General features: G+C 36.0%; 2 protein-coding genes across 3 annotated transcripts; both read right to left on the bottom strand.

The window, feature by feature from the left end:
• Nucleotides 1–679: 679 nt before the first annotated feature.
• LOC107806494 (PH, RCC1 and FYVE domains-containing protein 1-like) lies at nt 680–11,191 on the bottom strand. The gene is made up of 10 exons (XM_016630657.2): nt 10,873–11,191; nt 10,503–10,771; nt 9,811–9,897; nt 9,232–9,321; nt 8,612–8,692; nt 8,329–8,487; nt 6,112–8,211; nt 3,183–3,329; nt 1,929–2,215; nt 680–1,222 (listed from the first exon to the last, which is right to left on the bottom strand). The coding sequence occupies exons 2-10, from the start codon at nt 10,548–10,550 to the stop codon at nt 1,129–1,131; spliced, it is 3,093 nt and encodes a 1,030-aa protein (XP_016486143.2). The 5' UTR covers nt 10,551–10,771; nt 10,873–11,191; the 3' UTR covers nt 680–1,128.
• A 9,681-nt stretch (nt 11,192–20,872) lies between these two features.
• LOC107797934 (HVA22-like protein c) lies at nt 20,873–23,092 on the bottom strand. 2 transcript variants are annotated; one of them, XM_016620857.2, is made up of 5 exons: nt 22,938–23,092; nt 22,771–22,797; nt 22,405–22,527; nt 21,597–21,837; nt 20,873–21,140 (listed from the first exon to the last, which is right to left on the bottom strand). In XM_016620857.2, exons 1-5 carry the CDS (start codon nt 22,994–22,996, stop codon nt 21,072–21,074), a joined length of 519 nt encoding a protein of 172 aa, XP_016476343.1. In that variant the 5' UTR covers nt 22,997–23,092; the 3' UTR covers nt 20,873–21,071. The 2 variants fall into 2 exon arrangements, with proteins under 2 accessions (XP_016476343.1, XP_016476344.1); XM_016620858.2 differs by having other exon boundaries at nt 20,873–21,137; nt 22,938–23,090.
• Between the last annotated feature and the right edge of the window lie 1,061 nt (nt 23,093–24,153).

Here is a 24,153-nt window from a genome sequence, read left to right as displayed (position 1 = left end):
AGTGAATATGACTGGCTATTTGTGTAAAGATCCCTTTGTTTTCACCTAGAGCTTAGCATCTCCGTCACGTAGAAATAGCGTGCACTGTGGCAGAGCTGGAAATTTATCCAATGATATTCAAACTTAAAAGAAGTGAAAAAAATTCTCCAACAAAGGGTGCTTAATATATGTCATATACGTCTAAAATTTAATATTTTACCTATATACGTAGTGTAATTTTTCGATAAAGGGTGGTCATCACCGTTATGAAAATGTAGCTTCACCCATGTGCCACTGGCCACTTTTTGGTCATATCTTTAAACAAAAATAACCCATATCCTGGAGTTCCAAATTTCACAAGTAAAGTTCGACATTATTAAGGAGTTTCACATGTAGAATCGTTAAACTCTACATGATTATTAAATCTGACAATATTATATTATAGAGTTTCACGTGTAGAATCTCGAAACTCTCCGATGAAAAATGACTACCTATCTTTACAGGGGCTGAAAATTACAGTTTGTAAAATTTCCCCTTAGGATTCAGTGGAGAAATGGCATCAGGTAACTGCTTTTAAGGGATAGCCCGTTTCTAAAAAAATATTTAAAGTTCAGTCAATTTTTGGCAAACTATTGCTACTTCTTCAAATTCATCAAATTTGCACTTACAAGTGTAAGTTTAAATTATTTGGTCTTTGTTTATTAGATGCTTACAATTTATGAAATGCATGTTTAGTAGGAAAGCATGCAAACAGCATTCTCCTGAACACAACTCTCCTCAGTCCTCTCTTCACAAAGAATGCCCAACTCTGACTGTTGTATCAAATTCATAAATAAAAGTCACAGGAAAAAAAAACTGTACCTACAAATTTGTTAATTTCTCACTCACTACTGTTATACTACACGAAAACTAGCCATTAGTTGAAACGAGATCATCAAAAAATAGAGACATCTGCATCAAAAAATGATATACAAATGCACACATCAAAGAAAATATAGACACAAAATTTACCCTTTTCCTATTTCCGCTGATCCCTCGATACTGCTGCTCTTTATTGTTTGAATGCAGAATCTAGAAGTTGTTTCCAATAGACCCTCGGCTCAGGAAAACAAAAGCACCATATAGTAACAAATGCCAAGTTGCTACAAATTAGACATTAGGTGTGATGTTGTACTTCTCGCAGATTTTTTGTCCATTTTCATTCCACCACTTCTCTGCCTCTTCCTCAGTGAAGATTTTACGGCTGTAGGAAAGCACACAAAACTTCAGCAAATAAATCAAGATAATTCAAGTCGAAGAAAAGTTAAAAATTAAATTCCACCTATTTGATGTCGAATACTGTTTTTTCAAGAAACAATAGTTTATGGTAACAACTTTTGCAGGTATTTAGCTGAAATCACAGTTTTCTGTTCCTCTTGCTAAATGCTGACTTCCAGCAATTTGAAGCTATTGATCAGAGGTTTACGTGATCATGCCAAATAAAAAGGAGATACATGCATGCAAATGAACAATTTGTGATATCAGTTGGCATTGACGAAAACAGACTAGTTGTCAATTCAGGAAGCATAATGGGCAGCCTGGTGCATAAAGCATCCTGCGTTCACACATGGTCCAGGGAAGGGCCACACATGTATGCAGCCTACCCCCATGCAAGCATTAGTGATGGCTTCACGGCTCGAACCCGTGACCTATAGGTTACACAGAGGCAACTTGACCGTTGCTCCTCTTCAATTCAGGAAGCATAATATGTTGTTAAATAGGGCAGCACATATGATGAATACAAAAACATGAAAAGAGAAATTGCTAGCTAATTCTCCGACTCACAAGTCAAATATCACATATTATAAGCTCTTACTGAAGTTGTTCAATGGAAAGAGTAAACTGCTGAGTGGTTAGTTATTTTTATTTTTTACTCCCCAGAAAACGAAACAGGTTAAAAAGATAAGTACCTGAAACGAACTCGTTTCAGTTCATTGCCTCCATCTGGTAAGGAAAAAAGATACAGGTAGATGCCTGGTTCAACTTGTATCATTCGCTCAGCCTTCTGCTTTCTAGACTTGATACCCTTGGCTGAGACAGGAGTATTAGAACTACCACTGCAGTCGGTTACGGCTGCGGTGGTTACACAACTACCATTAGAAGGACGGCTACGGTCAAACGATGTTTGTTCAGCATTAAAATCTAAATTGCCGGTGGAGATCTGCTCTTCTGGAAGCCTCTCAGTGATCTCCTTCATCTGTAGAAAATTGGATTATCCATGCCATTAGATTACAGGACATCGATCTCAAAGGAATAAGCAGATATACAAGTATCAACTGAAAACATAGAGATGGGAAGAAGAAAAAAGCAACCAACTATAATATAGTTGACCAGCGATGAGACAATCGGTGAAGGGTGGTATCGAGGTAAACTAATTGGAATATGTGAAGCTGCTTTCACGCCACTTTCATCAAATTTAAGTAGTACGATCGCCAGAATATTCAGCCGTTCACTTCCCTTGGGAAGTAAAACAAAATAAAAGTGCTAGCCTAGTTGACAAACAGAGGCAAGTTGAACTTACAAAGTCAAAGAGAATTGTAATTTTGAGCGACAAGACTAGAGGACTTTCTTTTTTAGATGTAATTTCATCTTCTTGAAGTATGGAAACTACCTGCCCTCCATTTGTACTACTTGTTACTCATCAGGTAGTTAAGCTTATGAAGAAAGTGATTCATTTTATGCAGTGAGTATACGAAATGACTGGAAAATATGAGATAATAACTAAATAAACAAAAACACAGAAGACATACTCTGACCGCTTTCTGAGAATCTCAACTAGCTTGCCGATGCATAATGAGAACCTTATAGGTCATGCGCATGTAAGTGTGTACCATGTAAATTTATGTCATGGTAAAACAGCGATGAACAGAATATACTCTTGAATGAATAATGCGAGCGCTACAATATCCAAACTAATAGATTGAGTTCCCACAAGTTGGAACTAGCTTCAGTAACTGCTAATAGAAAATGAATGACTGCAACTGATGAGCAAATAGATTACAAAACATGCCAAGAACAGAACAAAATTTGATCTGGGCGTATGATAATATAAGGCTATTAAAACTAGATCGAACTCAAGAACGCTAAAATAGTTACAAGATCTTTAAGTACAACAACTATGCAGACATTGCAGATTAAACATTTGAATATAAAGATCATCTAACCTGGGCAGTCAGAGACTTGATTACTTGTTTTGCTGCTTTTCTTTTCTCTGCTTCAATAGCTGCTTTTGCAGTAGCATCCTTCAACTGCTTTGTCTTTCTCTCAAGTTCAACTTCAAGAAGTTGAGATTTGGTTGCAAGATCTTCCAACTACAAACATTTTTGAGTCAATCTCATCAGTTTGGAACTTTGTTATCACGTTACTTAATTGCTCGCAGAGGTATGCATCAAGAATATTTAAACAATTGTGTATATTAGGATCAACTAAGAAGATGCATTATCAGTTAGGATCAATTAGAAAGATTCTATGACTGTAATTATGCATTCTTTCCTATTTTGTCAAACACTAATTAAGCCATGGTTTATTGAGAGAATAAATCAAGCCGAACATTAGTCTGATTCTCTTCTCTACTTCTTATTTCACATGGTATTACTATTAGAGCCAGGGTACAAAATCATTTCCCTGAAAAATTGGTATCCAGATCTCCAGTTCAACCATCAAAACGAAAAAAGGCCAGAAGAGGAAATTTTCCAAAGAATAGATACACAGAAGCTTTCGACGAACAAGGACTTAATTTTGTCTGTTGCAAGTGATCTCTAGGCTGCACTGCCGCGTCAAACCCAGCCTCAAACAATCGGACTGGAAAATCCCATCGAACAAAAGAGGATGTGTACACCCTCCACTTCTAGTAAGCATGGCACTTTAACTATAAGCGGAATAACAGTCATTCAAGCTATTGCTCTTTCTCTTATCAGAAGAAAGAGAGCATTGAAAACAGAAAAGAGAGTGCGCTCTCGAGCCAAGAATAAGTGTCAAAGACAATATGCACAAACAAGCCTATTCAATGAGTATAACATTTTAGCTTTACTAGGGTGGACTGGAAATTAAGCCAACATTGATGAACTTGTCTCATTGGTAATCTAGTTGACAACGACTCCACTTAGTTTGCTGGGCCTTTCACATCATACTGACCTATCGCTACCCTTTGAATCTCAATGGTTTAGTTTATCAGTGACTCCTCACTTGGACATTCAGGTACTTTTTCTTCTTGTTTCAAAATTAGATTTTCCGATGATCTTTTGGTCTCAGATACCTCTAGTCAAACCCCTCTATTACGTCTTTGAATTTTTTTTTTTTTTTTTTTTTTTTGCGTAAGGACAGGAGACATGCAGAGTTGTTAGGTATTCTGATGCAAACTTGAATGATCTCCTTCATATAGATGTTCCACCTTAGGGTGTTGTATCTTAATCGTCAGCGACCTAGTATCTTGGAAACTTAAGAAGCTTGGTTTCATAGAAAATTGGAGGAAATGAACCAATGAAACGGATTAGTGAGAGTAAAACCGCATTACAAATTGTTTCAAATTCTGTGGTTCATGAAATACTAAAGCACATAGATTTTAGTTGTTACTTTATCGGGCAAAAAATTTGAATTTAATGTATAACTACCAGTTTTGTTAATACAAGTGACTAGTTAGCAGATATCCTCGCAAAATCACTTCGAAACTTCAGGATCGAATACATTAACAACAAGTTTGGAGCACACAATATTTAAGGCCAAATTTAAAAGGATACGTTAAGAATGTTTTGTTAAATAAACAATAGTTAAGAAGAGTATTGATATATCAGTTAGGATCATTTAGGCAGATTTATTATCAGGATCAATCAGAGAGATTCGAGGACTGTTATTAATCCTTCTATCTTATTTCAGAACATGTTTAAACACTATTTAAATTCCAATAGCATGAGGGATCGAGGTGAACATTCCTCAAATTTGTTTCTCCTCTACTTCACCTACAGTTTGCAACCACATATTCAACTGGATGAATTATTCATACAGCATAGTCACTGAACTTCCCACCTAGTCCCATGTCCAAAACTAATCGATGTAAGTTTCCATCTTGATCGAGCTTTATCTTATTAAATAAAGCTGCAAAGCTACTGATCATCCACCTATGTAATTAGATATATGAAAATAGTTTGTTTGCTAGTTTTAAGATGCTAGTATTAGTTGCACGTCAAACCAAAAAGCAGATGGCTGCACATACAAGACTCAAATTATTTTTCAGAGGTAAGACAACTTCATTCTTAAGTAATCGATGGATAAAGTGTAGAATGGTTTTCTCCTATCTTTTTCTCCTCATATCTTCTTCTTGTCAATATGTCTACACGGAGGTTCATGATGTGTAGGTTTATAGGCTGTCCAATATTCCGTTGAAGGTAACCCCGAAATGAGAAACATCATTAGCCCATTTTCATGCATAAAATCAACAAATAGTTTTTTGAAGTCTAGTTATCTCAATAACACAACTTGGATAACTGGAAACCGACATAACGGATGGTTATCTAGGGAGGGAAGAGATTTTGGGAGGCATATTAAAAACAGACCTTTCTTTCGTAAGAAGAGCTGAATTCAAATAAAATATTAATCATTTAAGCTTATAAAGAGTATCAATCATTTCAGGAACCTAATCCCGTAGCACCTAAAATCAACACAATGTGTATAGATATAAAAATCATATTGCGTCTATCTATCGCACCGTATGCATGCACATCGAAGGAGCAATTTGAAATGTGAACATCTCATACTCTATTGAACTGCTCAAATGACAGTTCTATTGGATATTTGTAATTTGAATCTTCCGTAGAAGCATATAAGTTAGAAGTTGTTGCATGAATTTAGCATCATTATGACGCTCTTAAATGTTTTAGAACAAACTGAAAGTTAGTAACAGAGTATTTGTTTTTAACTTCGCATTAGCACCTCATGAACTCAATAATAGGCAAAAACATTTACCGGTGGAGTGCTTATCAAAACACAGATTTATTACTAGCAAGAAGCCATAAAGAGATATAGAGTTGAAAGAAAGCAAGCATTAGGATTTAGCATGAAGAGAATGGAAAATTGTTCCACCGCATAGAAATAGCTCACCTGTGCCTTTAATTGTTTGACCTCCTGGCTTAAGCTCTCATTAATAGGCTTCAAATTATCTATAACTACTTCAGCTGTACGAACAGGACGATACGGAGTTGGCATTGCAGGCCACGATGGACTTGTCTTTCCTGGCGAAGGAGATGTCGACTGAGAAACCACTCTCGCACTCGGAAGAGAAGCCGATAAGAGACCTTTTGGAACTCGAAATGGACTGATTGGTGATTTAGGTAAGGAAAAGCTTTCCCTCTGAGCATTTTCACTTTGAAAAGATAATGCAGGGTTCTCATTTTGATCAACCCTGGAAATTCTTCCCTGAATGCGGTTGAATGAGTCAGAAGACGAGAGTCTGGAAGTTTGGCCTACAAATAGAGGAAGCCCGCTCTCTTTATCTGTCTGCTCATAAGCCTTATAATTTCCAGTTTTGACTTTTGGAACTCGATACGTAGATTCTGATTCAACTGTTTTCTGTAACTTGCCAAAACAATCATCACAGACACGATATGGCTTGTTTGTGCTTGGGGCTAATGATGCTTTAAGTGATTTTTTTCTGCTGCATGCTTTGCAAAAGACAAACCCACAATTGTAACAATTATGACGTTTTCTTCTGAAATTGAAAGGGATACGACATCCAAAGCATACAGAATTATCAGCACTTAATGCCCAATTGTGTACACAAATAGCAGCAGTAAAATTTGAACCACACACTATTCTCTTTACTTGTTTATCCCTCAAAATATCTACTAGAGTTGGCGTATACTTATTCTCACAGTCCCCATGACCTAGTTGTCCATTTTCACCCTTTCCCCACGTATAAACTTCTGTTTTGGAAGTCAAAACTGCAACATGGTGTGAACCACAAGAAATTTCCTCCACAGTACTGTCAGCGATATTACCTTCTACACGAATTGGTAACTTCCCATTAGCTAGAGGGCAACCGAGCTGGCCATAAACAGTACTACCCATTGTATATACTTGGCCCCCAGTTGTCAATGCAACGGTCATGGTATAGCCACAGGCTACTTGACTGAAGTTTATGTCAACCAATGCAGCTATGCACTCAGGAGCTAGCTTCGGTTCATCGCCATCATGTCCTAGTCGCCCTTTGTCTCCGTCCCCCCAGGTGAATAGCGTTCCGAACGGACCATCGGATGGTCCAGAATCCAATCCACTCATTAGTTCAACTATAGCAGCAGTATGCCAAACACCACAGGCAACCTTGAGTGTCCTCAGTCCTTTAAAACTTTCGACCTCTCTAGGAGTAATATATACGGAACGATCCCCATGACCCAATGCACCAAAAGTTCCATCTCCAAATGTAAACAAGCGGCCGGCAGTTGTTATGAGAGCTGTATGCCAAGGCCCACAGGAGATATGAGACACTCTTAAACCTTCCATGAGCCCACATACTCTCTTTGGGATCCAGTGACTGGCTTCACTTCTGTGTCCAAGCAAGCCCGAACTTTTAGCGCCGTCACCCCAAGTGTATAGATCCCCAGAGGATGTAACAGCACACGAGTGATATTCTCCACATGCAATTACCTCAACATTCATTCCTCTGAGATTGTTGATGAGCTTGGGATGTGAAACGTCTGTTTCTGCCCCATGCCCCAGCCTGCCGCCTGCTTCTTCACCCCAGCTGAATACCTCTCCTTGTTTTGTGACTAACATAGCATGCTTAGTACCACAGGCAATACTCTGAACATCAAGTACCACAGTTGACTCTAGTGCCTTGGGAGTATAAGCATTAATCCTTGTACCAGATGATCTGCCAATTCTGTGCTTACCGCCGCCCAATAGCCCATTGCCAGTACCTTCTCCCCAAATGAAGACATCTCCTAGGTTATCAAAATCTTCAAGGCAAGAACCCTGGCTGGATGAACTTATGGCACTAGATAAACTAACTCGGAATGTATCGGCCGTAGAACTTCGAGCATTTGAGTTGTCAACTGTTCCAGAAGACAACGAGCTAAGATTAAAGGCAACTGTTTCAGCAAGTGTAGGACTCTTGGAAGCTGCAGTGTATGAAATAATGTCAGCATAGGCTTTTCCGAGCCTGCTCTGAGGTAGATTCTCAGTTCTTTGATTGTCTCCTTGATCCTGAGGCAAAAAGATGGTGATACAGCATTGTTGAATCAGTTGGAGGAGGGAAGGAGTGAGAGGAGAGAAAGAATGAAAACGCACAACTAAAGAAAGTGCAACAAAATGCTAACATACAATAGATGAAGTTGATGTGGTGACTTGTTCACCAAACGGACTATCAGGAAACACGGGTTCACTTCTTGCATCATTTCTTCCTTTGCGAGAGCGTCCCCGTGTAATTATTGCCTTCAGCCCAGCAATCCAAACCTCAGCTTCATCCTTGTCTTTACAGATCTACACAGAATTATCATTAGAGTTGTATAATTTTTTTAAGACTAAGTTGTAGAAATCAAAATGCTCATTTTTCACGACAGGGAAGAATATTTGTTTTCATTGAGGAGACAAATCAGAAACCTACCAAGTCCAAAGATCTGTCATTACAGATGAGAGAAAATGATTGATACTCCTTTTCAGGCCGAGGATACCGCTGGAATATTGCCTAAGGAGGAGAAAAATTAACACTGTTTTGGTCAACCACTTGAACTAAAGCTCCAGAGCAAGAAGGAATATATAATCACACAGAATAAGGATCAAAATTTGACAAGAAGTAAGAAGAGCAAAGTCCTACTGAACTCTAAGTGTACAATTTTTACAATTCAATCATAGAGCACAATCAAACACTTGATGCAGAAACTACTTGTACTGATTAATGATCAGAAAATTTAATCCACCTTCTCTTACAGAGTAAAACCAGAAAATCTCCCGTTCAAAGCACTCCTAAAGTATTGTCCATCGTCTCCTTTAAGTCTTTGATTCTTATTTTGTTCCTCCATTATCCTATCCCAGTTTGGTTCCACTCCACCACCCAATCACCCTTAAAGAAAAAGATGAAAAGAAAAGAGGAACAATAGACATTGCCATTTCGGCAAGTTAACAAAACTACAGTCCTACTGTCTCTCCTTGGAAGCACTCACAGAAGGAAAATTGAGGAAGAAAATTTCTTTAATTAGGGGAAAAGCTGGGAATAGTCAAACTCACAGTTCTCTGTCCAGGAATAATCCTTGAAACATGACACAGTTCAAGCTGTTTTTCTTCTTTGCCGTGGTACCATACCAACGCAGATTCGTCCTGATACATACCCAAGAAAGCCCTTAGTGATACGGTATAAATACAACTTGTAAATCAAGTTTCCAACAAGTAAAAAAAAAACCAGTACTTATTGAAATGCATATTCAACATTTTTTTGATAATCAAAATATCCCCGAGGACAGCTTGTGAACAATTCAGAACTCGGTGGTTCTTAACTTTGTGCATGATACTCTGTTGCAAATTATAAGGGATCCTGAACGTCAAACAGTTTCTATCTTTTGACAAAATGTTCATATAAGAATGAATACCAGCAAAGACATAATGCCGTGGTTCTTAACTTTTCTAGTATCATACAAACGTCATAATCACTTCCAATGAGACCACTAATTTTAATGTGTCCTTCTGCAGACTGAAGATGTTAAGAACTTAAATGCATAGATACTGTATTATGTCCTCCAGCATGCATTTTAGCCTCATGACCCACAAAGGAAATAATAATATTGAAAATGAGATAACTAAAGAACTCACATTCGATAGACGAAAAGGACAGAACTTGGGTTTTCCTCTGCGCCCATATTTCAGCAGATTTACTCCTTTCTTAAGCGCTGCAATGGCCTTCACATGAAACAAAGGCAAAAAGAAAAGATAACAAGCAGAAAACAGTTAAACTTAATATCTACATGCAGGGCGATAAATACATTTATTTTGCATTCCCTAAATCTAGAACCTCCTAATTACTTGCAGAGGCGGATGGAGCCTATATACTATGGGTTTAACTAAACCCAATATTTCGACACAAAACATACATAAGTATATCTATATATAACAGCCCGGTGCACTAAGCTCCCGCTATGCGTGGAGTCCGGGGAAGGGACGGACCAAAAGGATCGATTGTACGCAGTCTTGCCCTGCATTTCTGCAAAAGGCTATTTCCACGGCTCGAACCCGTGACCTCGTGGTCACATGGCAACAGCTTCACCAGTTACGCCAAGGCTCCCCTTTTATATATATATATATATATATAGGGCGTGCGCACGCTTGTGTGAAAAAACACTAAAATTTCAACATATATTAAAAGCCGAACTCATATTATCAAAAGTATAATGAGAATAGTGCTAATAACTTTAAAGGCTAAATTTATCAAGTTTAAATCCTGGACCCGTCTCTTATTACTCTATAGTAGTTTTGCGAATAAAACAAAAAGGAAGCAAAATAAGTACCTGATCAATGTCCCTATCAGCAAGACTAGACCTCTGGAAATCAGCCATTCAAGTGGTAATACTATTAGGTGAAAAACCCCAGCACCCATCTGAACAACCACAGGGAAAACTCCTTCCCCTACTAGTATACCCCATATACTAATCCCCTCAGCTACATTAAATACAACACCCAATTCCTTCATTTATCCCATTGTATGTACACGTCATAAAATTCTCAATAAAACATTCCCTTTGTCCAAATAGCAATCAACATTCAACTCCTCCAGCAGCTGAAAGCAGAAAGTCACCATTTATGAAAGTGTTGTATAAATTCAAGAAATGAAATTAAACAGGATAATTTAATTCTATAACCAAAAGGGTCATGTTTTACCTTCTTTTCTTGAAATTTTTGAGACAATTGAGCCGTTGATATTTATCTGATGAGCCAAAAAACAAGTCTTTTGGGAGCTCAAGCGAATAGCCAAAAATTGGAAACAAACATGCAAACAATATGAATGTATTTTTGAGTATGAAGATTGAAAAGAATGCGTTCTTGCTTTAATTTCAATCTTGAAAAAAGGGTTTTTTCAGAAACCCAAATTATAGTAAAAGTAATAATACAACATTTTTTAAGGAGAAGAATTCTTTCGTGCGTCCCTTAATGTTCTTTTTGGTGTTGTTTGTATCAATGATCTCTGTTTTTTTTTTCCTTTGTTTTTATTTATTTGTTTATTGTTCCTGTTATCTGGTTAAGTTCAATACATGTCAGCAACCTGACAAAGTACCAACCTCGGATTTGATGATTGAGATGTTTTTGTTTTGTCTTTTTGACGAATAAGGCCAAAAAGTATATGTATTTGTATCCGAGACCCTATTAGTCCAACAAAAAAGAGGTTTCTAATAAAGTAATTCACTTTAAATTAAAAATATATTCCTGTTTCAAACCATCTTTACTTCTTCGTCAAAAAGAAAAAGATATTGAAGTTTGAAAGTCCTTTTTGTTTCTTTTGAAAAAAAATGTGTTTTTTTTTCTAGACTTTTATTTCTCAAATTTTATCGTTTAAAAAGGGTAAATGGAATTTTGTTTTTGTTTTCTAGAAATAAATTCCATTCAAAAATGTACTCCTTCTAATAAGTTCGTCTTAACCTTATGTTTGGATGTTCTTTTTTACTATTATACTAATGTTTAACCGCAATAAAAGCTGGTTATTTTCCATATATATATTTTATAAAATTTAATGCTTTTATCAAATATTGGAAGAGGATGGGAGAAGTATTGTCGGAATATGTGATAAAGGATACTTATCAAAGTGAAAAATAAGTTATATAAAAACATTTATAAGACTAACATTGTTGTGAAGGTGAAAGTTGGGTCATAAAATGAAAGAATGAAAGAGCTGATGATGCAGAAAAATTTTCTCTTGTTTTGTATATTCACTACTGTAGCTTCTATATATATCTATAGCCTATAGATACATAGAATGTACATATAATATTCCTAGACAAAAACATTTTTTACTATATGAGTCCATACTCACTTTAGTGCATCAGCACTAATACAAATGTGAGCATGTGCTCACTCATGTGTATGGCACTAATAAATGAATGACCCAGATGTGTTTATGTCTTCTAATCCAACGGTCAATATTAGATCTCCTGATTTGAATATCAAGGGCTATTATGCTGCCACTTCATGCTCCACTTTGATTGAATCATCTGCCTGAAGCAAATGTAACACTGCTGTCTTCTTCTTCTTTGCTTCTTCTGCTACAGTGGTATCATGGGGGTTCTGTTCTTCAACATCCCCCCTCAAGGTGGAGGGGAGAGAATGGACCTCCAGCTTGGATAAAATACTCCGATGAGAACCCCCAGATAAGGGTTTGGTAAATAGATCGGCGAGCTGAGATTCCGACGGAACAAAAGAGAGAGAGAGATCAAACCGGACAGAAATTGTTGACGAACAAAGTGACAATCCAACTCCACATGTTTGGTTCGTTCATGAAAAACTGGGTTACGAGCTATGTGAATGGCGGCTTGGCTATCCGAGTGAACAGGCACTGGTAAAGTGGGTGGTGCTGATAGATCGACAAGCAAGCGGACTAACCAAGTGATTTCTGCGGTCACCCTTCTCATAGACCTGTATTCCGCTTCTGCGGAGGACATAGAGATGGAGATTTGTTTCTTCGATTTCCAAGAGATTGGAGCTCCACCAAGGGTGATGAAGAAGCCACTAACAGACCAGCGAGAATCTCTACAAGCCGCCCAGTCTGCATCACAAAAGGCGAGTAGATCAAAAGAGGGATCTGCAGTGAGAAAAATCCCTTGAGAAGGATCAGTGCGCAAATAGCGGAGAACACGCAAAACTGCAGAATAATGAGACATGCAAGGACGTTGCATATACTGGCTCAAACAAAGAACAGCGAAACAGAGGTCCGGCCTAGTATTTGTTAAGTAGTTGAGCTTTCCAACAAGGTGGCGATAAATGGTAGGATCAGGCATAAGCTCTCCCATATCAGCTTGCAATTTAGAGTAAGGATCAAGAGGTGAAGATACAGCAGGACCTGTGCAGTTAAATTCAGCCAAAAGTTCCAAGGTAAATTGCCTTTGCCCTATTATAAAACCATGCTTTTCTCTGAGAATTTCCATACCCAAGAAATGATGAATGTGACCAAGATGTTTTACTTTGAATTCTGAGTGTAGAAAAGCTGTAAGTTGTGCAATTTCTGTGGTGTCATTACCTGTGAGTAGTATATCGTCCACATATACAACTAATATGGAAATTAAATCACCTGATTGCTTGAAAAACAATGAATAGTCATTTAGAGAGCTGGAGTAACCTTTGTAGTTTAGAGCCCCAGCTAACCTAGCATACCATTGCCCCGACGCTTGCTTTAAACCATAGAGTGACTTCCTTAGTCGACAGACAAGATTAGATTGAGAAAGAGTCAAACCTGCTGGGAATTTCATATAGACCTCTTCTTGCAAATCCCCATGCAAGAAGGCATTATTAACATCGAGTTGTGACACATTCCACCCCTTCTTGATAGCCACAGCCAAAAGACACCTGATAGTAGTCATCTTTACCACAAGTGAAAAAGTTTCTGAATAATCTATCCCTTCTCTCTGAATGTCCCCCCTCACCACCAACCTAGCCTTTAGCCTTTCAATTGTACCATCTGAGTTATGCTTCACCTTGTACACCCATTTACATGGTAAAGCTTTCTTACCTGGTGGTAAGGATACAACATCCCAAGTGTTATTTATCTCAAGTGCTGAAATTTCAGCATCCATAGCCTTTTTCCACCCAGGATGGATAAAAGCTTGTAGATAACTGCTAGGTTCTGATGTGGTAGAAATAGATTGAAGGAGATGCTGGTTGTCTATAGAAAGAGCATGGAAGGAAAAGGCATTTGGCTTGAGAGGTTTGGATAGACAGGAACTAAGGTCGGATAGGTAGATGCTATTGCAAATGTAATCATTTAAGTAGGCTGGTTTCTGAGTTACCCTGTCAGATTTTCTGACTGGTGGAGGTGGAATTGGAATAGGTGTGCTGATTGATGAAGGAGAAAATGATCTGGACAGGATGGGTGAGTAAGAAGGACATGGAGTAGGAGCAGAGTCTGAAGGTGTTAGGTTGATGTTGGTTGAAGTAGAGGGACCAGGACATGTAGAAGAACTACTAGGTGAGGAGTGGGTAGATGGAGGTGAATGCGATGGTAGAGATGTCCTAGAAGAGTATTCTGTTGAGTTATGGGGCAAGGTATCTGTTGGAATTGTATCTTGAGGGAAGAAAGGAAAATCAGATGTGAGAGGTGAGTGGGAAAAAGGGAATTGATCTTCATGAAACCTAACATCTCTAGACACAAACACCCTTTTAGTGACAAGATCCAAGACCTTGTAACCTTTCTGATGCTGGGCATATCCGAGGAACACACAACCTTTTGCCCTAGGTTCAAACTTCCCTCTGTTGTGAGACAAAGTTGAGACATAGCACAAACAACCAAAACTCTTGAGTGAATCATAGCTAGGTTATGTACCAAGCAATACCTCATAGGGTGTTAATCCATTCAGAACCTTAGAAGGAATTCTGTTGATCAGATATGTAGCTGTCAGCACACATTCTCCCCAGTATTGGAGAGGCACCTTAGAGTGAAATAAAAGTGCCCTTGCTACTTCCAAAAGATGCCTATGCTTCCTCTCAACTACTCCATTCTGTTGAGGGGTAAAAACACAAGAGGTCTCATGTATAATCCCTTCTGATTCAAGAAAACTTGCCTCTAGTGAGCCTTTTCCTAGTTCCATGGCATTATCAGATCTGATCTTCTTAACTTTCAAGTTAAACTGTCTCTCTGCCATGCACAGAAATGATTTCAAAACTGAAAAAGCATTCCCCTTAGAACTTAAGAGAAAGGTCCAAGTGGCCCTACTATAGTCATCCATAATAGTCAAGAAATACTTATAACCATTATAAGTCACAGTCTTGAATGGACCCCATGTGTCAATATGAATCAAATCAAAGATAGCAGAACTCTTAATATGACTCAAAGGAAAAGGCAGTCTGGTTTGCCTAGCTTGAGGACAGATGTGACACACACAATCAAACTTAGAGGGAAACTTAATGAAATTCAGATTTCTCATTACTGAAAAGAGCAAATGCCCTAGCCTAACATGCCATTGCTTTATAGTAGATGTAGCGATAGCAACTAAAGGTACTGAAAAGGAAACAGAAGTAGAAATAACACTGGAATTTCTTCCTTTTGGAATGGAAACTACACTTTTTCTAAGAGGAGAGATAAACTCTATTCTAGTTGGCTGAAACAGGTACAATCCATCTCTAACTTCACCAAAAACTTGTCCCCTCCCCACTAAAGGGACCTGCAATAGACACCCATTAGAAGTTAGATTCAAAAAACAACTGAATTGAAGACATCACTTATGAACAGATAATAAGTTATACTTGAAAGAAGGTACATGAAGCACCCTATGAAGAACCATATCAGGCTGAATAGACACACTTCCTATATGTGTAACACACAACTGGAATGAATTAGGTAAGCTAATGTGCAAAGATGTAGGAAGAGGAGTAAGAGATAGGAAAGAATTAGCATCAAAACACATATGTTCAGAGGCCCCTGAGTCAATTATCCATGTTTTAGTGTTGAAAACAGCAAGACAAGTTCATGTGTATTTGAGTATGGTACCAGCTACAACATTAGCATTGATTTCTAATGTTGTGGCTGCTGCACTTCCAATCTGCACTTGCTTGATTATGTTTACCAATTTTGAAACTTGCTCTTTACTGAAAAACTGGTTCTGATTGCTGATATTTCCTTCACTACATGTGTTGTTCTTCTCTTCACCTTCCTGTCCTGCCACCACTGCATTTCCTTTTATGGCAGGCTGATAATTTGTTGATTTTGTGAATTGAAAATCATCTGGGAATCCTATTAGTCTGTAGCAATCTGCCCTTACATGCCCTGTTCTCATACAATGACTACAACTCACATTAGGATTGTACTTTGCATTCTTTTTGAACTTTTGTTGCATGTTCTGAATATTCCCCTGTTTCTGAGGAGATCCCCATGATTTCTGAATATTGTTCCTTTGATTAAACTTACCTTGAGGTCCTACCATAAAAGATGCACCATCTGTTGGATATTGTGGGCCAATAAATATTTCCCTCTGACTTTCATTTTGCAGCAGGATGGAATAGGCATGATCCATATTTGGAAGTGGGCTCATCATGAGGATATTGCCTCTTGCATGTGCATACACATCATTCAGTCCCATTAGGAATTGGATGACTCTCTGATCCTCTAGGAACTTGGCTACCTTCTTCTTCCCTTCACATACACAGGTACAAGTGCAACCTAGATGTGAGTTCAGGGAATCTAACTCATCCCATAACCTTTTCAGAGTTGTGAAGTATCCTGCAATACTGCTATTTCCCTGAACTGTCTTAGCAATTTCCTTTTGTAGGTGGTAGAGTTTGGCTCCATTGGATTGTCCAAATCTATGTTCAAGACTATTCCAAAGTTCTTTTGCAGATTTGGAATAGATTACACTGTCTCCTATCTCCTTAGTTAGAGAATTTAAAAGCCATGAGGTTACCATGTCATTGCACCTACTCCATTGTGCATGATCCTTTGAATCCAAGGCAGGTTCATCACAAATCCCATTGATGAATGCCAACTTGTTTTTGGCTGACAATGCAATCAGTATTGACCTTCTCCATCCTGGGAATCCTCTTCCATCAAAAGGTGAGGTCACAAGAGTCATCCCAGGAGCATCTGAAGAGTGAAGAAAATAGGGATGGTTGACATCATGATTGACTGCTTGACTTGTTGATCCAGAAAGAGAAGGTGTTACTGAAGAATCTGTTCCAGTCATGGTGATAGAACAAATTGAGGAAAAGGAAGAAGATTAGAAGATGAAGTTCAAGGATAGAGCAGAGATCTGCTCTGATACCCTGAAAGAATGAAAGAGCTGATGATGTAGAAAAATTTTCTCTTGTTTTGTATATTCACTACTGTAGCTTCTATATACATCTATAGCCTATAGATACATAGAATGTACATATAATATTCCTAGACAAAAACATTTTTTACTATGTGAGTCCATACTCACTTTAGTGCATCAACACTAATACAAATGTGAGCATGTGCTCACTCATGTGTATGACACTAATAAATGAATGACCCAGATGTGTTTATGTCTTCTAATCCAACGGTCAAGATTAGATCTCCTGATTTGAATATCAAGGGCTATTATGCTTCCACGTCATGCTCCACTTTGATTGAATCATCTGCCTGAAGCAAATGTAACGCTGCTATCTTCTTCTTCTTTGCTTCTTCTGCTACAGTGGTATCATGGGGATTATGTTCTTCAACATAAAAGACCAACATATCCACTAGATGAGCGTTGAGAAATGAGATTAACAATGGCCACATTCGGTAGAAGGTGCAAGTAACACAATACTGATAAAATAATAGATGGCCATTTGAGACAGTTTCGTCCTCCAAATGTACCACTCCAAATGTATCTCAAATGAATACGAGATATATCTAAATTCACGTGAAATGTACTTAAACATTTCCTCTAGCTTCTAAGATAGATATTACACGAATTTTATTAAAAGAGTCAATCATCAAGAGATGTCGTTACAAATTTTTTGGAATCTATTCAAACTTAGCAAAAAATAAAGTACAATACAAAAAGTTATATACGTAATACCAATAAAATAAGATTAAGTTTTAATCATGTGAGTACATCTATTATAATATTATTATTGCTCGTGAATTTAATTTTTTTTAGTATTATTAAAAAATTATATTTCATTAAAAATATAAAAAAACTTCTGTTGCAGGAAAAACTATGTTCTTATACTACTACTTAAATAAATTGGGACGAGCTTAAATTAGACGACACATATAGGAAGAATTCATCTGGCCGACACTAAGAGCCCGTTTGGCTAAGCTGCCAAAATATGCTTATTTTAAAAAGTGCCTTTTTCAGAAGTACTTTTTCCGGAAGTACTTTTGAAGAAAAAACAGTTTGTGTTTGGACAATTCATTTAAGAAGTACTTTTTGTAAGATTTGGTAAACAAATTGTGTTTAGTCAATCTTTCTAAAAAGTACTTTTGAGTGTCAAATTACCAAAAAGGATAGTACCAAGGTCTTATAATTATTTTAAAGAGAAAAATGAACTTAAATATTTATTGTAAGATACTTTTATTATTTTTTTATTTAATTTAATTAAAATATAAAATATAAAGTAAACAAATATAATAAAGATTTAACTCAATTTTACATATATAGTTATGCAAAATATATAATATGATCTAGTATAATTACTTATTATTACATAATGATTGAATAATCAAAATACATCATTTCGCACGAATTAGAAGTCTATTCCACAAATTACTATATACTTATAATATACCATGAAATAATAAGTAAAGTCACTCACACATGATAATATTTTCTAACAATTTCATCTCTACTTCTATCACACAATGCCTCCATATTAGTAGTAGACTTGCCTTGCATTTCTAAAGGAATATCAGAAGACCCATCTCTCCTTCCTCAATCTTTGCAGTAATGTCTTCATTAACATAATAGTTAAATTCCTTATTGGTAGAAGAATATCGTCGGATGAAACTATGTATAGTCATGGTAGTTGTAACTAGATGATTCTGAGTGACAAACTTGAAATATGGCATTGACGTAAAATAAAAATAATTTTAAAGAGTAACTAATTATTAGCAACATAACGTATAATTTTTTTTAAAATTTAATTAGAAACTAATTATTACCTAACCTAACCAACTTTGTCGTAAATTGCCTAGCGACCTATTGTGAGACTGCCACTTGGCTTAGTGCGGATATTTTTTCTTCATCTTTTAATAATATATAGATAGATTATGCGATAAGATTGTAAATTTATTACCCATTGGTAGGTAATTTTCACAAATTAGATTTGATAACTGGTTTAAAGATTCGAGAACTAATATCATATAACAGAGGAAATTATAAGTGATTATTTGTAAGAAGAGAATTGATAATCCAAAGATGGAGGTAGATAATTTGCTTTGGTGTGAAGAAAGAAGAAGATAATTTGAAAAGTTACAAGACATTACACCAAAAAAAATCAAAAACAAGAAAAGTCAATAAAGAATTTGGAAAGTTACAATATGATTCATGTATATGATATCTTTAAATTTAAGAGAATGATAAAAATCGGAAACAAATATGAAAAAAACTTAAATTAGTAAAGGATAATTTGAAAAGTATAAATTTTAAAGTGAGGATAGTTTTGTCTTAAATAAATTAATTTTCTGCTTCTGCTTCTTGGAAGAAGCTAAAATTTTCTGCTTCTTCCCAAAAATAAAAAAATTGCTTCTGCTACTGGCCAAAAGTACTTCTTTATCTTGGCCAAACAACTTAAATTTTTTAAAAAAATACTTTTTTGGGGGAAATAGTATTTTTGGCCTCCCAAAAACTTGACCAAATATGCTCTAACTCACTTACAATTGACATTATACTCTACCACTCCACTCACCACATTTGAAGAATTTTACTGTCTTTTGGATAGTGCTAAATATTGCCAAGTTATATTTTCAGCAGTACAATAAAATTATCAATGTATGAGGCAAGTTAAAATGTCATTCTATTTAATAATGAACATTAAGCGCTATTACTGGGAAAGTCGATTTTCAGCAGAACCAACTCTCTTAAAAATAGTCATGTTAATAAATGAAATTGTCGAGCTGAGATTTAATTGTTCAAGTTTAATTTTCAAAAAGATTAAATCAGTTAATATTAATTACAACTCAAAAACTAATGATTCTGACATCATAATATCAAAGTATGTTGCCCATCATAGGAAAAAAAGAAATTGACATTTGCAGTTACTCCATCATGAGCCGCAAAGACCAAATAAATGGGGAAGTGCACGGTATTTATTTTGTCCTAAAAATTTAAACTAAAAATCTTAATTTCAGGACAATTTAAGATATTTGTGTCCTGAGAAAATTCAAAAACCGAAATTCAGGACACATTAGATAATTCCTAAATATAAAGAATCCTTTAGAGTTGCTACCTTGTATTATTTTGAAGAACTGACCAAAATAGCCGTCTGTCCAACCACTTAAACTAAAAATAGCCGATGGAGGTAATATATATATATATATATATATATATATATATTCAATGTTAATCTATATATGTATATGATTACAATAAATAAATAATGAATATGACCGATTATTTATGTAAAAAATTTTACAAATAAAAGCATGACTGCACAAGTATCTTCATTACTCAACCCATTACACTCATGCCCATTATTTATGTTCCAAATGACAAATGAAAAAGGAGTATTATTACTTTTAGCCCGCGCCAAAAACTATTTATATTTGGTAATCGAAAAAATGTATAAAATTTCTATAATTTTTGTATATAACATACCGAATGTGTGTGTGTATATATACACAAATCTTATATATTTTTTCGGCTATTATTTTTATAGCGTCTATACAATATCATTTTTCCAATGAAAAAAGTCAGCTGGAATACACAAATAGCCTTCAAAGTTGACGGTCTTGAATTTTATCCCTGCTTGCCGCATGGCAGAATTTCAAGTATAACAAGTATTGTCTCTCGCTAGCCCATAGATAGCACTTTTAATTTAAAGTTTGAAGTTATGCCCATGGGCAAGCGGGAGTCAAAAGTTAAAAACAACCGCAAAAAGTATTAAATTTCTACAATTTTTTTTTAAAAAAAGCTTTGTGAAGATCAATTTGTTGCGAGTGTACAATGAAAAATAACAGTTCTATCCGCAAGTTACTACTCGATTAATTCCTTTGTTAGTTCAATTTCAAACGAGATAGCAAATGGACTTTTATGAACTAGAAATATATAAATAGGTCTCAAAAGTCTCATCTCAAGAAGCCTAGAAAGAGTAAAATAGCAAATGAAATACTCTTACATAGAGTGGAAACTCAAGGATACCCAAACATAGCTCATCAAAATGACATACCAACATACATAACAAATAAGTAATTTAATAGTGCAAAGAGAGGCCAATCAATATCGATAATCATCATCAAAGATCATGTAGTTATTCCTCCTGCTTCTTGCATCTCTATCAGCCTGCTAAATCAACACCATAAACACTAAATTCAAATTCAAAATACATGTATAGGCAAAGTATACTACACAAAAATCCATTCTGTTTTCAACTTAAGACCATATTTGGTTTATTGGAAGACAAAGAAGGGGGAGTAGGGGCGGATGTAGCTTTTTAACAACAAGTTAGCATAGGCACGTTCACTTTCTTCGACTCGAATTATATATATAATGAAATTCTTTTATATGCTTAGGGGTAAGGTGCTCCCTAACAAATGTGATTATACCCAAGACTCGAGTTCAAGACCTTTGGTTAAGGATGAACGAGTACTTAACTTGGTAAGGAAGCACCAATATTAATTACTACTAGATATGATTGAATGATAGAAGAAGAATTTTCTTAAATATTAATTTGGAATATGTAGATATAGAAGATGAGAGATTAAAGGAAAAGATGCAATATTGATATATAATTAAATTTACCTTGGCTATAAGCCTTTCAAATGCTTGTGGTCCGTGTTCTTCAATATATTTCTCAGCAGCAGTTAGAACATCATCTGGCTTACTAAAAATGTCTTTTTTCAGAGGAACATACCAGATTTTGACTTGTGGATTTCTATAAAAAGGTCTTATGAAATTCTCATAAACATAGGAAGCTCCATTGAAATAAGGTAGAACTAGCCAACATATTGCAGCTAGCTTAGCATATGACCATATTGGAAACCTGAATTAAGAACACACCAATAATTAAAATTCAGCTACACTTGTGTGTTGAGGTGCTATTCCAATGCTACTAATGTTTACAAAAGGAAATTCTACGATTCATGATTCATGCTACTAATTTGAGGCGAAAGAAAGGCAAGGCACTATGATTCATGAATAAGGCAGTTTTATCTGAAGAGCAGAAAATGTATCACTTTATTTAGCTAGCTGTCTTAAAAGGATTTAATTTATATACATGTAGACAATGTAAAGAAAACTACTAATGTATCTCAACATTTTCTAGATTATTAATCTAACTTTTTATGAACAATTGCCTATAATTATTTTTTAAAATAACCTGATAGTGTATATTATATAAAAGTTAAACTCATCTGAAGAACATAATATACACAACTCATTTCAACAATATGTCACGAACTTAGTAAATTTCTTTTCCTAAAATCAGAAGTATTTTAAGGTGTATTTATAGGAAGTATTGCGTTAATATTCGAGGAAGTTGCTCTCTCTCTCTCTCTCTATATATGTCAATCCCAGAAACTGCAGAAGTAAATTGAGAAGTGAAGCTTACCACTCAATGGCCTTAGAAAAGGTAAGCTCAAAGAGAGTAATCAAAGAATAAAGAACCCAATAAGTTAGCCATTGCCGATCATCTGCTCGAGACTTTGTCTCTATTGCCTTAATGGAAGCGTACCTGCCAAATATATTATATATTCCCCATTATTCAACAAAAATCAGCCAAAACATAATAATAATGTCAACTAAAAGAAAACCCCTTTTCACCTATTTTACCTAAAAGAAAAAAAGAACAGACTATGCCACTAACTTTACTAAGGTCAGTGCACAAAATATTTCGAATGAAGGTTCGCACATAGAAAGCCTACCATAATGCCATTAACTTTAATATAGAGAAGAAGAGATTTGTAAATTAACTTACAGAGGGTAAACAAGAGAGACAAGAGGCCTGGAGTAGGAACAGAAAATAAATAAACAATGTCAAAAATCTTGAATCTTTAGCTTGTCAATTACTAAGCAAAATTACTTAGCAAGAAAGTAAACACATGTTATTATTACAATACATATACATGAAGAGAGAATGCTTACAAAGCAAGAACATCAATATTCTTGGCTATTACAGCAAGAACATTGTTGTCTGAACCCATGTTTGATACTCTCAGCTAAGAAACTGTATTAGAAAGAGGTCAGAGAATGAATGTGAAAAACACAAGGGAAAACCTGTGCTGATAATGTAAATGCATGGACTTTATACGGAAAGGAGTCAAAAAGGTTAGTGGAAAAAAGAGTGATTTAAGGAAAGTACGAAAAGAGTGATTGAAAATGGTGAGTAAATTTTTCTAAGAAGCATCTTATGCTTCACGAATATTGAGGCACCGAAATATGGCAACATCATTTGTGTGTGTGGGGATTCGTACTCATTTTTTTAAAGTAAGTTAAATTTTTTGGGCATTTTAATAAGTATATAATATAGCCACTCTTAAAAATAATACTAGTAGATAAATGATAAAGAAAATGGACCTTTAATTTAACTCAACCCAAAAACTAGTGCATAAGGGGATGATTGCCCAAAGCAAGGCAAATGGCCTCCCACACCCACCGATGTGAGATTCAACACCTCCCCTCTACAAATTGGAGCTTGGATAACAAAAATGGGAGTCCTATAACATCGATAGTAATAAATCCGGATGAGCCTAACTCTAATACCATGATAAATGCTAAAATCTACACCTTCATTGAGCAAATTCAGAGGAGCTCTATGCTTCTCCAACGGCGGAAGCTTCTAGAGCAGAGAAGCAAAGAAGAAGCAAATATTTTGTGAAATGATTCTCATCCCATTCTCAGTCAGTTACACTGTATTTATATTGTACAAAGCACTAACTCACTGACTAACTATTAACTTTTGAGCTGGCACACTTAAAACTAACAACTAACAGTAGAGTTGCCATGTTGGATACTTGATCACACAATACTCCCCTCAAGTTGGAGGGTGCAACACATTCAATATACCAAAGCTTGCCAAGAAAATGGACATGCGGAGCTTGAGAGAGGCTCTTGGTCAGCAGATCAACAATTGATCATTGGAATGCATATAGATAATTTTCACCACCTCTGCTTTGATTTTGTCTCGAATGAAATGACAATCAATCTCAATGTGTTTTGTGCGCTAATGGAAAATGTAATTGACATCCAATTGGATTGTAGATTTGCTGTATCATAGCACCACAACCGATGTTTTGATGGCAACTCCCAGTTCTTGAAACAGTCCCAGTAATCAGGTGACCTCTGCCACAGTTGAAGCCAT

Source organism: Nicotiana tabacum, chromosome 20, assembly GCF_000715075.1.
Source record: "Nicotiana tabacum cultivar K326 chromosome 20, ASM71507v2, whole genome shotgun sequence".
Lineage (NCBI taxonomy): Eukaryota > Viridiplantae > Streptophyta > Magnoliopsida > Solanales > Solanaceae > Nicotiana > Nicotiana tabacum.
This window is presented reverse-complemented; position numbering and strand designations above follow the sequence as displayed.

Bases quoted from the DNA above. Each gene is read 5' to 3' on its own strand.
- LOC107797934 (XM_016620857.2), bottom strand. From the start codon at position 22,996: ATGGGTTCAGACAACAATGTTCTTGCTGTAATAGCCAAGAATATTGAT. The intron at 22,798-22,937 runs GTAAGCATTCTC...TTCCTACTCCAG, and splicing joins AATATTGATGTTCTTGCTTT to GCCTCTTGTCTCTCTTGTTT. The intron at 22,528-22,770 runs GTAAGTTAATTT...TATATTTGGCAG, and splicing joins GTCTCTCTTGTTTACCCTCT to GTACGCTTCCATTAAGGCAA.
- LOC107806494 (XM_016630657.2), bottom strand. From the start codon at position 10,550: ATGGCTGATTTCCAGAGGTCTAGTCTTGCTGATAGGGACATTGATCAG. The intron at 3,330-6,111 runs GTGAGCTATTTC...AAATGTTTGTAG, and splicing joins TCAAACAATTAAAGGCACAG to TTGGAAGATCTTGCAACCAA. The intron at 1,223-1,928 runs GTACTTATCTTT...GCTTTCCTACAG, and splicing joins CTGAAACGAGTTCGTTTCAG to CCGTAAAATCTTCACTGAGG.